Source organism: Drosophila bipectinata, unplaced genomic scaffold (genome assembly GCF_030179905.1).
Source record: "Drosophila bipectinata strain 14024-0381.07 unplaced genomic scaffold, DbipHiC1v2 scaffold_249, whole genome shotgun sequence".
NCBI classification, from domain to species: Eukaryota; Metazoa; Arthropoda; class Insecta; order Diptera; family Drosophilidae; genus Drosophila; species Drosophila bipectinata.
This window is the reverse complement of record NW_027222897.1, coordinates 88,869-102,622: the sequence shown is the minus strand read 5'-3', so window position 1 is coordinate 102,622 and position 13,754 is coordinate 88,869. Positions and strand designations below refer to the sequence as shown.

Genomic DNA, 13,754 nt, shown 5'->3' with positions numbered 1-13,754 from the left:
ATACTTTATAGGGTCGGAGATGTCTCCTTCACTGCGTTGCACACTTTTGACCAAAATTATAATACCCTCTGCAAGGGTATAAAAATATTGTAAAATGAACTTAAAATTCTTATATGTTCATTTTATTGGATAAAGATTACGTTATGAAAAGTATACAGATGTTAGCAATAACATCATACAGAAACAATTTTCATTTTGAAATATATTTTCGTTATGTCTGTTTTAAACTTAAGAATTTTAGAACAGCATCAATTAGACCGGACACTTTTATATTATTATATTTTATATTATTGTTCATACCTACCTGCATCATTAAAAATACTTACATACAAATTTCTTAATTTTCTACCTATTCTCTTACCTTAAATTAAAATAGTCTCTTCGCTTTCAATTTTCTCAAATGTTCTTTACTCTCTATTACAACAGAAAATAGTTTCCTTCCCTCTTAAAAATTAAAAAAAAACTTTATTAATTTTATAATTAACTCTTTCTCTCATTCTTTTTGTGAATTCTTCTCTCAGAGTCTCCCAATATCTCAGCCACTTAGCCGCGTTGACAGCGTGCGCCGATTGAGTCACTAACAACATTTCCCTCTTTCGCATTTTCGCATCATTTCATAAATAAACAAGCCCGAAATGTTTTGCCAAAAACTTTTTGAATTCTGTGTTCGCTGCACAGAGAAATATTTTAGCCTAAATTTAGCAAGTTTATTCTGAATCGAACTCTGGCTGCGTTTAGTGTTGCGCACAAAATCCCCGAAAATTGCATTTTCGAAAAAGTTGCCGCCTAGGACTGTGCCTCTGGCAGAAATTGGGTGAGCCAGCTAAAAATAATCATATTTATATATCACATTTTTGGCAGTTCTCTTAATGGAATATGAAGTCGTTTGAAGTGCCTTGTTACAGAGCGGAAATTTGGTTATTATGCGATATTTAAGAATAAACAAAAGAATAAATATTTGAATGTTTAGTTTTAAAAGGTTTCACTTGATAAAAAGGATACTACCTGCACTTCTATTTAAAATTTAGATTAAATAAGAAGACAAGTTAGAAGAGAACGAACCGGCAGTTTCCTGACAACCCATTCGACGAAGATGACGACCCCACAGTTGCTCAGCAAGAATGTTCGAAACATGCCCAACTGGGTGGTAAATAAGAAGATCTCTTACTACCAGAAGTTATTGATTTTTAGAAAAATGCACTTTCAGAACGAGGCAAATGATCGTATTGGACCTAAGCCACCACCCACGCCGCCAAATGGTGTGGCGGGTGGACCGTCAAAGGCCCCGGCCTTGCCTCCCAAAGCGAAGAATACTCCCGAGCCAGATTACGAAATCATTGAATTCTCCAACCAGCAACAGTACTCCAATGAACCGATGAAGACCACAGTGGTCAGGACCAAGACACCAGGTGATTTATAAACATATACCAATATATATTTTTTGATTATATTGAATTCATCTTCCAGACAACAAGCTAAAGTGCACCCTTTGCGGCTCCCAGAACCCTTGGGTGACCTGTTCGGAGTGCGCTGGCCAGATCTTCTGTGCTTCCTGCGATGACATGTTCCACAAGCATCCCAAGCGCAAACAGCACATGCGAAAGGTGAAGATTCTCCATAAATCTATTGCCCCTTTACTGAATAATCCTCTTTCAGGCCGTCGAGCAGGGCACTCCGCCCATTCCCCCCAAGGCGCAGGCGGGTGGAGGAGCTCCGCCGCCAGTGGCGCCACCGCGTCGTAGCAAACGTGGTCTGCTGACCCCGTTCCTGGGCCGCAAGGATCAGGTACGCCACTGCACGATTTCCTAGACCCATAAGCCAGCTCCGACATAGGTTACTCATAGTACCAAGTTTGTAAAATTCGATTTGAATGCTTGAATAAACAAAATCCTAAATGCCTTCCCAACAAAAAAAACTAGAAACCAGAGAACCACAAAGTCTCTATGAAAACTCTTTAAATAGCAAACCGACAAGGCACCCAAACCGATTTTTTTCCAGATGCTGCCGCCGCCCTCGCCCACGCCCTCGCACAAATCTCTGGGCGGCTGGCGAGGACAACTAGGGGGTGGAGTCACCCCACCACCCCCTCCTGCAACAGCACATCATCAGATGAACAACCGTCCGCTGCCAGAGCCACCGCGCAGCGAGGCGGGAGGATCCTCGAGGTCAGGAACCCCAAAGTCCGTGTTTGATGGCATCCAACGGCCGCCTTCGGTGCAGCTGGAGAAGATTAAGAGCAAGGCCAGCGCCACGCTGGACCGCATGGCCATTCTGCAGCAACGGTACCGCCAGCAGAAGGCGCGCCAGGAGTTGAGCGCCAACAGTGAGCAGGTGAGTGGCGGTCCGCCCACCCCCCACATCGCCATCAAATGTCTCCCCTCATCATCGATTGTCTCGTTTCGTCTTTGTTTCGTTTCGTCTCGTCTCGTTTCTCCCTCTCCTCTCTCTTTATCTCTATCTGTGGGTGCCTCCGTGTTTTCGTGGTCATTCCCCCGCCGCAGCATCTGCTGAATGGAGCCGGCTTCGAGCCATGGTCAACCATCTCACCATCGCCATCGCATTTTCGTTCCGGCAGCATGTCATCCGGTCTGAACTCATCCCATTTCGATCTCTCGGATGACTCACACAACTTTCACAATTCCTTGCTGCTCCAACGACAGGCGGCGGGTGCCCAGCGGCGCCAGATGAGCACCTCGGTGTTCAACCTAAACACCGCCACCCCCCGCCGCCCTCTGGCTGAGACGCAGAACGGCAAGGCCTGGTTGGCCAACCAGAGGATGCAACAGGTAAGTTAGAGAAATACCTCGGACTCCTTCGACTCAAGTACCTCCATAGGCCCAATCCCTGGCGCAGCTCAACTGCGCTGGTTGCCAGAGCCAGCAGCCTCCCGGTTGGCAGCACCAAAATATCCACCAGCACCCGGACGAGTGGTCTCAGTTTGGCTCCCAACAGCAGTTCAACAACTCGAATCTATCGCTTAACTTGGGTCCTGGCTACCTGCCCCAGCACCATCCACATCAGCATCCCCACTACCCGCCGCCTGTTTTTATGACCCAACGAGGAATGATGTATCCAGGAGCACCTGGCTATCCCATGATGCATCCAGGTAAGTTTGTTTAACTAAATTGTGGATCATTTCAAAAGAATCTTTCTCGCCTAGGAGTCATGGGAATGCCACCAACAGCCGCATCCCGGGCCACATCCCGTTCCCGCTACGCTGCCTCACCCACACCCAGTCGTAAGTCGATGTCCTTGCGGCGAAAGCGCACCAACTATGTGGACGATGAGCTGACCGACGACGAGGACTCCGACCAGGACGATCGTCGATCTCTGGTCTCCACCCGATCTGGTATGACCAGTGCCTCCCGATCGCAGCCACACCACCAGCCCCGCCAGAGGCGTCTTTCCAGTGCGTCTCAGCTAATCGCCAACGATGAGCTGGATGGCGAGCAGCGGCATGGATCGAGGCAACACAAGATGCGGGATAGGCGCGGCTCGGTCGCCAAGTCAGTGCAGAGTGAGTGGCTACCGGAAAGACGAGACTCCCAGACCAGCAATGGTGGTACACTCACGAGAAACAAGCCAGCTACGGATTCGGCCCGCACAAGTCGCATTTACTCGGACCTGGAGTCAGAGGGCTCAGGTGCCCGCGCGTTAGTTCAGGCGAAAATCCAACAGAAGCTCCAGGAAGCCGACCAACACAAGTCCTCCAAGAAAGTTGAGCCCAAACGCAAGCCAGAGATGAAGGATGAGAACACACAGGCGGCGGCAGTCGTGCACAAGGCGCCACCGGCACCACAAGCCCAAGAAGAGAGCGCGTCGGAGTATGAGGAGGTGGTGGAGGAGGTTACAGCTTCCGAGAGCGAAGCCGAGGCTCAGCCCGATCCCAGCCCGGAGGTACCAGCAGAGGCTGAGACCGATGACTTAGGTCCGCCACCCTCCACGCCGGACCACGAGTGGGAATGCGAGTTTTGTACATTTGTGAACGAACCAAACATTAAGATCTGCTCCATCTGCTGCAAGACGCCTAGCAAGCCGCCAGCTCAGCCCAACAAAGCCAAGAAGGTGGAAGAAATCCCACCACAACAGACAAAACCACAAACCCAATCTCACCAGCCTGCTAGAGCCCAAGTGGCATCCCCGCCGGAAGTCACGCTGGTGCGAAAGTCGTCGCTGAAGAGCCAGCAGCCCAGCCAGAAGATAAGCAGTAGTACCACCACCGCTGCCCCAGCCACGAAAACAGCTCAGCCCACCAGTAAATCAAGCTCAAACCACTCTGTAGGATCTATCAAAACCTCAAAGACCACGTCGAGTATTCCTGTTCCGACACCCTCCAAGCCAACACTGAAAAACTCATCCGAAAACGAGTCCGATAACGCCGTGTCCAAGGGCTTCTTGCACAAAGGTAGGATACAAAAGCGAATCTCATTTTTCGAAGGCACCAAGGCCTGAGACCAAACCACTCAAGACTAAACTTAGTTAGTAAAGACCTGTAAGCACTACAATTAACGCATTTATGGAATCCAAATACAGAACAAGACCACCACCCAAAACCGCATTCAGTTTGTTTAATTTGATTTGTTGGTTATCCCCCTCCCCAAATGCTAATGCTCTCATCCGTTCCAGAGTCCGTTGAAAACATTTGGAATACGCTGGATGAGAGCATTCAGGCGCAGGCGGAGAAGGTACTCAAGCAGGCCCAGAAGGTGTCCACGGGCTGTGGCGGCACTCCGCCCCGGAAAGTAGCGGCTGTGGAAATGGGAACTTCGCCGCCCCCTCAGAGCATTTCCACTCAAGTAAATGAAAGTCCTGGTAGTATTTCGATCCTAGTCCTAATCCATCGATTCCTTGCAGACCTATGATGCTCTACCATTTAACAAAAAGCAGGAAGAGATACCATCTCTACCCACAGATCGATTCAGAACCCCGGAACCAATTAATCTAGAACGCCGTCCACATTATCGCAGCAACTCGCAGCTGCCATTGGAGAGTGAGCGGTATCGCAGTGCCAATGATCTTAGATTTCATGATGGCTACGGATTGGATCCCTACAATGCTGGTCAGGTCACCAGGCGACCCAATTTTATAAACGAACTTCGAATGCTGCAACATGTAAGTTCGATGAAGCAATAGCTAGATCATTTTCAATATGAATCTCCATTACAGCAAACATCCTCGCCCTTTGATCTGCCCAATGAATCCTATGGTCTGAAACACGAGCCTGCCCGAGATCCGGAAACAGAAATGCACATTATTCTCAAGGAGCTGGAACTATACAAGTTTACCATCGAGGAGCTAGAGGCGGCTGTCAAGTACTGCGCCCCCGATACCCATCCCATTCAGTGGCTCCGCGACAACTGGCATAAGCTGGTCCAGACGGTGCAGAGCTTGTCCACCAAGTACGGCCAAGAGCGGGGCGAGAACACGATTGGAACAGTGTCCCAGAACGAGGCACGGGAGGCGCTGCGCAGCTCTGGAGGAAACGTATGGCAGGCGGTGGCCGACTGCATCCAGCAACGGCAGCAGAAGTACAGGAAGCTGGCCAGCAAGGGAAACTTCCTGCGGGACGACATCGTCAACGCGCTGACAGCGCACCAAGGTAATATGGAGCAGGCGCTGCTGGAGCTGAATCGCACGCAACTCAAGCCATTCCTAATGCGCATCTGGGGCTCGCCGAATGGCGTTGAGAACGATAGTGGTGTGGCCATTGACACCAAGTCGGGTTAGTTTGTAGATCGCGCTTCAGACAATCGCAGACCATAATATCTCATTATTCTCTCTCTATTCTCGATTCACGTTCATTTGCCCAAAACAGATATCCATGAATTTTTGAACACCCACGCTTTGGATTGCCTGCAGCCCCCCGTGGCCGGAGAAAGTCCCAGTCCGGGCATAGCCCATCCATTTGATCCAATCCCCGCCGACGACAGCCCGGCCAAGTCCACCTACGCCACCCCCAGTCCCTACCAAATGGAGGACAGTACCCTGAAAAACCTGGAGATCCTCATCGGCAACATGGAGCAGAACCAAGCCAAGCAAAACCAAGAGGTGCTCCGGTCCATCGAGAGCATGCTGGAGACTTTCAAGGGCAAGCCAGAGCTGGAATATGAAACGGATCCAGAGGTGATGCGCATTCTTACCAAGAGTCCCATCAGCACTCTGAAGCCTTCGGGTCCGATTGAAGATAAGTCCACTGACGACGTCAAGAACTTTGTTTGGCAACACATCCAGGATATAGTACCAAACCTGGTGCAACAGGTCGAACAGGAGCTCATGGAGAAAACAGAGCCAGAGGCTCCAGTAGAAGCCACTCAGCCCAAGCTGGAGAATGCAGAGCCACCACCTGAACCGGAACCAACCCCCGACCCTGCCACCTACATAATGGAGGAGTTCATTAAGCCAAACATTAGAGAAGCCTCCTTTCATGAGGAACTTCCTCCTAGTTTCATCTATGCCACGGAAATAGCTAATTTCCGGTTAGAGTTCGATCGAGGCACTGAGAGGCTTCATGAGGCGGAATGGGAATTCGATGATTTGGAGGATGCCGAGCGTATAGTTTACAAGAGTTTCATTGGCCCAAAAGAGAAGACTCCAGAAAAAGAAACCATCCAACCTGCAGAAGAATCTGTCTCAACTGAAACTGAACCGCAATCCAATTCGGAAGTCAGTGCCATTCAGCAAAAGACTGAAAACGTGGAAGTAACAATCCCAACTGAAACCTCGATTTCTAACAACAAAGAAACTACTGTGGAGAAAAAGGAAACTAGTGTGGAAAAACCTGTGACAATCAAAGAACAGCCTAATATATTAGAAACACAAGACGATTTGGATAACAAGCCTTCCACGAGCAGAGAAGCCAGTCGGAAAAATAGACGCTCCCAGCAGCAAAAGAAAGGCAGATCCCGTGAACAAAGTCAAAAACCTATTAATAGAGTAAGGTTACCACAAAGTGTAGATGGGAAAACCAACAACTCCACAGAGTCACCAAAAGAAGTACCTTTACAACCAGAAATAAATAATTTGAAGCCCGAAGATGTTGCTCCACAAAATACGGTAGAAGTTCTGGCTGTCCCAGTTCCCAGTAACTCAATAAATGATGCTCAGTTTCAGACGAATAATGTAGCTTCCCATCAAGATATTTCTACCGCTGAAGTACAGCCTGAAAAGGATACAGCAAGCACTACTAGTTCTGTATTGGTTGATGAAAAAGCAGCCGTGCCGGTTACTGAACATATTATTGCTTTGGACACTAGTTCAAAAGTTGAAAGTTCAAAGGATGATGTCATTGAAAATACATCAGAACCTAACAGAGAATCTACTACAATTATGGAGCTACCCAAGACTTTACCACAGTCTTCAGAAAATTTAAATTCAGAGGCGGCGCCTGAGGCAATAATTACCGATTCTTCTTCAACGGAAATAAAAATGGTTCAGAACGAAGAGAATTCAATGCCCATCACACCTTCAAATATTGCAGAAACCACAACAGAAGAGGAGGAATCTTTAGTGCCTATACCAACCAGTACTTCGGGAATATCCCATGACCAGAAGCGAAGCCCAAAACGATTCTCAAAGATTCCTGTGAGAACCCTAAGTAGCAATAGTCTTAGAAGTGAAAGTAGAGCCAGCAACAGAACACCCGAAGTAGAAGAGTCTCCTGTAGAAAATGAAGCAACTACGACACAACCAGAAACAGCTAACGAATTACTTACAAATATTGAAGCAGCTAATACGTCTGGTAATACTCCTCCTTCTGAAAATGATCAAAATGAAATAAAAGAAATCATTGGAGTTGAAGCCCCGATTGTACAAGAAGACAATTTAGATATTAAAGAAGCTCAATCTCATGAAGAACCTACGGCAAGTCATGAGGAAGATATTATATCCCAACTCCCAGAACAAAGTTTACAACCAGTTCATGTAGAAACAGAAGCCCCAACTGTGACAGCCACTGCCGTAAGCCATTCCCACTCTGATGAAGTGTTTGAGGATGCCCCCGAGTTCAGTGGCAGTGAGGGCACAAAGCCAAACGACGAGGGAACCTCTGATACAGAGCTCTATAGTATGGACAGTGATGATCATCAAACAGAAACCAAAACCGCCAACACCGAGGTGCTGCTTGTATTAGAAGACGAATCCCAAGTGGAGTCCTCAATCGCTAGGACCAGTAGCAACGCCAGCATTGGGTCCCATTCAAGCCAATCGGAAACATCCAAGATTGTGCTCAAGGAATTCGTGCCCTCCGGTGATCCCTCCAAGCAAAATCTAAGCGAGCTTGTGGAGGACACTCAGCGATTGATCAAGCAGATGCGCGAGGAGATCAGCATGGATGAGTTTGAATCCACGGACGAGGATGAGTACTCTGACGAGTACTCGGATGAGTACGACGAAGGCGAGGAAGAGGAGTGGTACGACAGCGAGGGCGAAGAGGAGGGAGACTATGAGGGTGAGGATGGAAATACCTATAACGAGCATACATCCTTTATCGAAGAGGCCTCCACCGGGGACGAAGGCACTGAGATTGAAGACATTATGGAGGAGGACGAAGATCAGTTGGATGAAGACGACGCGAATCTTACACAAACCGCACCAGCTCACGAACCAGTCATCCCGCCCTCCTCATCAGTCACGCCCACAAACCATGAAGCTGATCCAGTCGCAGAGACTGAGGTTGTTTCCCCCGCAGGAACCAGTCCGGCGGTGATAAGGGATTTACTTCCAACGGAAACCATCTTACCCCAGGCAAATGTTGAGGAAGAAACCAAAGCGGCATCTCTGCCCCCACCTGAAGTGGAAAGTCTTCCAGCGGAAGAGTCGCCAGAAGTAGTAGAGGACGTTGTACTCGAGGCACAAACTCCCACTGAAGCTGTGTTGGAATCAGTCGAAGAACCTGCTGCCCTACCCATAATATCCGATCCACCCATTGTCGATTCAGAGTCCCGACCTGTGGAACTGGCCGTGGAGATGGTGCTGGAAGAGCCCAAAAAGGTAACCCCGAGCCCAAAAGCCAAAACAGTGAACAAAACCACAGGCAACACAGAGGGACCCACACCCAAGACAGTCAAGTCCACAATCAGTAAGATACCCAAGCCCACTACTGAACCCACTCCCGTAAACAAGAAGCTTCCGCTCCGGTCCAAGTCCTTCTCGGCGCCCATGGGCATCTCATCCGTAAAGCGCATCCAGCAGGAGTACCTTCAGAAGCAAACTACTAACGCGGCCAGTCGTGTGCCGCTCAAGAGCACTCCGACTACCAAAAAGTCCATAAGCGATGCCATCAGCCGGTTCAACTCCAACTCCTCGGATGGACCCAGCACCAGTGGTGCAGCAGCGGCGGCAGCGGCTCTCTTGAAGCCACGATCCCAGCCCCGAATCCCAAAGAAAAAGTACCACGAAACGTGCTTCTCCGACGACGACTACGAGACCTCGGCCACCGAGGAGGAGCAGGAGGATCAGAGCCAGGCTGAGCCCTTGAAATCAGAACTGCTAAAGCGTAAGCTGAGTATGCCCGTCTTCCGGGCATATCCTAGTGTCCAAGAGCCGGTTATTGAGGAACCAGCGGTGTGTACCAGTCAAAAGTAACCAAACTAATTCCATAATAAAACTGGATTGCTTGTCTCTACTCATTTCAGGTCTTGGCACGAAAGTACGTGGAGCAGGAGCTGGTGACATCTATTGCCGAAGCCCAGATTGCGGCCACCTTGGTGAACATGAAGTTCCAGGAGGACGTGGCGTTGTGGGCAGCCAGGGAGTGCTCCGACCTGGACCAGGCCATTGCCATGCTCCAGCAAGAATGCGAACTGTGCATGAACAGCTATCCGATGAACCAAATAGTTTCCATGCTAAAATGCACTCACAAGTGCTGTAAGCAATGCGCTAAAAGTTACTTTACAGTGCAGGTGAGGAATACTCTGAAAATTCTCAAGGATTTGTATATCAAGTATTTGTCTATCCACAGATCACCGATCGCAGTATCAACGATTGCAGTTGCCCATTCTGCAAACTGCCCGAGCTTAGCAACGAAGCCCAGCATGAGGATGAGCATCTGGAGTACTTCTCCAACCTTGACATCTTCCTAAAAAGCATCCTCGACGGCGACGTGCATGAGCTATTCCAGCGTAAGCTCCGCGATAGGACACTCCTGCAGGACCCCAACTTCAAGTGGTGCATCCAGTGCTCCTCCGGATTCTTTGCTCGGCCCAAGCAGAAGCGTCTCATCTGCCCTGACTGTGGCTCCGTGACCTGCGCCCAGTGCCGTAAGCCTTGGGAGCGCCAACACGAGGGTAGCAGCTGCGAGGCTTACCTGGAATGGAAGCGGGAGAACGACCCGGAGTTGCAAGCTCAAGGGGTTCAGGAGCATCTTGCGCAAAACGGCATTGACTGCCCCAAGTGCAAGTTCCGATACTCGCTAGCCAGGTGGGTTTACTTTTAATCCAAGCCACAGCCACACAGATAAAATGTTAAAGGTATTTCTTGATTTCCTTACAGAGGCGGCTGCATGCATTTCACCTGCACTCAGTGCAAATTCGAGTTCTGCTACGGCTGTGCCCGACCCTTCATGATGGGCGCCAAGTGCACTGTGTCCACTTACTGCGCCAAGCTGGGGCTGCACGCCCACCATCCTCGCAATTGTCTCTTCTACCTGCGCGACAAGATTCCCATGCAACTGCAGTTCTTACTGAAGGAACAGAAGGTCAAGTTCGACACGGAACCCATACAGACCAAGGACGAGTCGAGCAGTTCCTCGAAAGCCCGCGCACAAGCACGCTGTCCTATTCCCCTGCAAAAAGAGACTCCCCAGGGCCTGGTGGATACGGTGTGCAATACCGAGGTGCCTGACAAGCACGCCGGCATGTGTCGGTAAGTTGAGGAACGAGAAAAATTCAGACAAAGTCTAATTAATCCAATATAATTCGATTAATTTTCAGCACCCACTACGTAGAGTATTTGGCAGCCAAGGTGGCAAAAGCTGGCATCGATCCACTGCCCATTTTCGATCTGACGGACTGTGTCCAGGAGCTGCGTAGGCGTGGCATCGCCCTGCCCGAGCGCGGCCCCTGGGACACCGACGAGATCTACAAGAACATGTGCTCGGAGGTGAGTTCTGGCTATCATCAATTAATCGGTTTATTGATTTCCTTTTATTTGTTTGGCACGAATCGGCATCGGATTTGGTTTTCCATTTTCGTTTATCGGCATTGCCATACGCGGAAAATGAGTTTCCTGCGGCCGGGGGCGATTTGTTTTGACCATGTGATTCAGTCTTCGCCCCCGTGGATTGATGAAGGTGGAAAACCGAAAACCAAAATAGAGAAATCTCAATCATTTAGCCGCCGACTAAATTTAGATGCCGTCTGACGTGTTTCACACGCGTCTTAATTGATATTGGTTTTATTATTATTTAATTGTAAACAATTCCTGCATTCGAATCTCAATTGTTTATAAACGTACCCATCCCTCAATCTCAATCTTACTTGCAGGTGATCAAGAAGCATATTCCCCTGAAATCGGCCTAAGAAGGAGCCCGGAAGGGAAGGAGTACAAGATATTCTGGAAGCGCTCGACTGTGGCAATTTTTCATTATTTCATCGACATGATTTATAGTAGTTCTTTTTATACAGACATTTTCATAGACCTCTACCCATACACCAAAGAAATTTACATCTTAGACAGCTCGTTAGACATTAGATATATGTACGCTTGCACCAGCTCACTTACACACCCATTTTGAGAAGCATCCCATCTTGTTTAGTTGCTAAGAGATTGAAAACATCGGCCCCAAGATCAGCACGTGTACCAAACTGCATCCAATAAACCTTGCGTGTGAAAATCGAATGCAATTTTTATTTTTTTTTAGACAAATATTTCCAGATGTTTCTGTCAGAATGCTCATTACATTAAGGGCACTGAACCTGAAAAGATTTGTAACAATAAATGCGATGAAAAATTAAATCAACGGACAATTTGGAAATATTCCAGATTGTATATTAATTTATTTAAAAAGTCATTCTTGGATTCTTTGCTGATTGCAAATGCTTAGTTGGGAAGGAGTAACTATTATATGCCCACGGGGCGTATGAGTATTCTTAGACTGTCGCACATCGAATGAAAACTGTTGCATACTTTTCAGCTGCTGATGATTGCCTGACACGCACGGACTAAACGATATCTTTAAGTATCTCGAAAGTCGTAATTCCACAAACAAATATACATAAACGCTTCTTCTTGACCATTGGCTATATTGCCAAAAAGGCAAATGCGACCCATAAATTATGTCCCGAAACAACAACAACGGCCTGGCCAATACAGTAAGTGGTGGAAAATCAAATCGGCGACGGCGTCGGGACAAAGTTATATATCTGGGGACAGCCAGAGGGGGACAGTGCCGTTGACGGAGGGATCGTAAAAACCTATTTTCGGGGCGATTGGAACGAATTTATGCGCGCGGCACAACATGTTTTGATATTCGGACAGTTTTACACCAATAGCAACTAATTAAATGGGATAAATTGTATATTTATTGATCCATAAACGATCACCTCGTCCTAGAGGTTGCTTTGAACTCAGTTAGCCAACTGCAGCATTCCCGTACTCCCATTTTTAGTTCACGGCGTGGATGCGCGTGGCATCCAAATATGCAAATCACATGGCCAATGTTATTTATGATCATCCGACCAATTTAGTTATTTTCTTCTCATTCACGTGGACAGCCGTCAAAATTAGCCAGCTGAATTCTCTATGGAATACAATATAGTATATATCGTTTCCTAGTTCGAGAAATTTATTACCAATCGTTTTGTGATTCACAGTTTTATTCCTGTATCCATTAGATCCATTTAATTTGGCATCTAAGCGAAAAATTAGCCAGTTTTCATTATTCTCCAAAAAATTAAATCTTCCGGCATAACCACATCCTGCTAACTTTTAAAATATTTTGAAGATAATTTCATCCTCAGGTGGTATAAATAAAACTTTCACATTCTTTGTCTAGCCAAAATTAAAAAAATGCCGGGTTCGTGGCCATAAAAATGGTTTAAGTGCTGGCATGCGCCTCGTAAAAAATTGTCTTCGGCTTGAATTTTTTTTATGAAACAAAGTCAAGGTGAAACGACATTGACCTCAAGTGATTACATTAATTAAAGGTTAACAGGGAGCAGTAATCAATCACACTGGCTATCGATCGGATTGGCATTTGATTCACGGCGGCGGGCGGAATTATTTAATTTTACTTTATGGCCTTGCAGTGAAAACAATGAGTCCGCCCACCACCACCTCACCTTTGTTGAATTAACCTTAGCGCTTGTTTATTAGAGACAGCATTACGGCAGAGGCGTCACATCCTGTCCACTGCAAACAACTACGAAATGCCGGAGTGATGGGTGATGTGTACATTGCTTCCATTTACCCGTGACATTCAACATCGACGCCATAAACAAGAGAAAATCATCATCTTCCCGACCTTCGAGAACAGCAAAATATAATTAGCCAAACCCCAACTCGGTGTGCGAGCAAAGCCATCAGCAGAGTCTAAACAATAATAAATATTAATTTAAATAATAAATATTTACGATTATGTTCAAAGCTTATCCATGTTGTTGAGGCGATTATTGTGCAAATCTTTTATGTAGAATTCAATCGGTTTGTTTACCTAATCTTCTGTTTTATGGACGTGTGTGGGAGCGGAACTGGACACTACGATAGTCTTCAATGGAACAAAAACACTTCCGACTGAACTCAGTTTACGATTCTGTATT

General features: G+C 47.4%; 2 protein-coding genes across 2 annotated transcripts; both read left to right on the top strand.

Annotated features, from left to right (window-relative positions):
* Positions 1-722: 722 nt before the first annotated feature.
* On the top strand, positions 723-4,545 carry LOC138927411 (E3 ubiquitin-protein ligase lubel-like). Its single transcript, XM_070282724.1, has 9 exons — positions 723-814; positions 1,029-1,147; positions 1,208-1,409; positions 1,468-1,604; positions 1,657-1,785; positions 1,999-2,331; positions 2,502-2,786; positions 2,836-3,106; positions 3,161-4,545. Exons 2-9 carry the CDS (start codon positions 1,094-1,096, stop codon positions 4,450-4,452), a joined length of 2,703 nt encoding a protein of 900 aa, XP_070138825.1. The 5' UTR covers positions 723-814; positions 1,029-1,093; the 3' UTR covers positions 4,453-4,545.
* A 56-nt stretch (positions 4,546-4,601) lies between these two features.
* LOC138927408 (E3 ubiquitin-protein ligase lubel-like) lies at positions 4,602-11,810 on the top strand. Its single transcript, XM_070282721.1, has 9 exons — positions 4,602-4,796; positions 4,855-5,112; positions 5,167-5,722; positions 5,816-9,561; positions 9,633-9,899; positions 9,959-10,416; positions 10,489-10,860; positions 10,929-11,097; positions 11,481-11,810. The coding sequence occupies exons 1-9, from the start codon at positions 4,602-4,604 to the stop codon at positions 11,514-11,516; spliced, it is 6,057 nt and encodes a 2,018-aa protein (XP_070138822.1). The 3' UTR covers positions 11,517-11,810.
* The last annotated feature ends 1,944 nt before the right edge of the window (positions 11,811-13,754 follow it).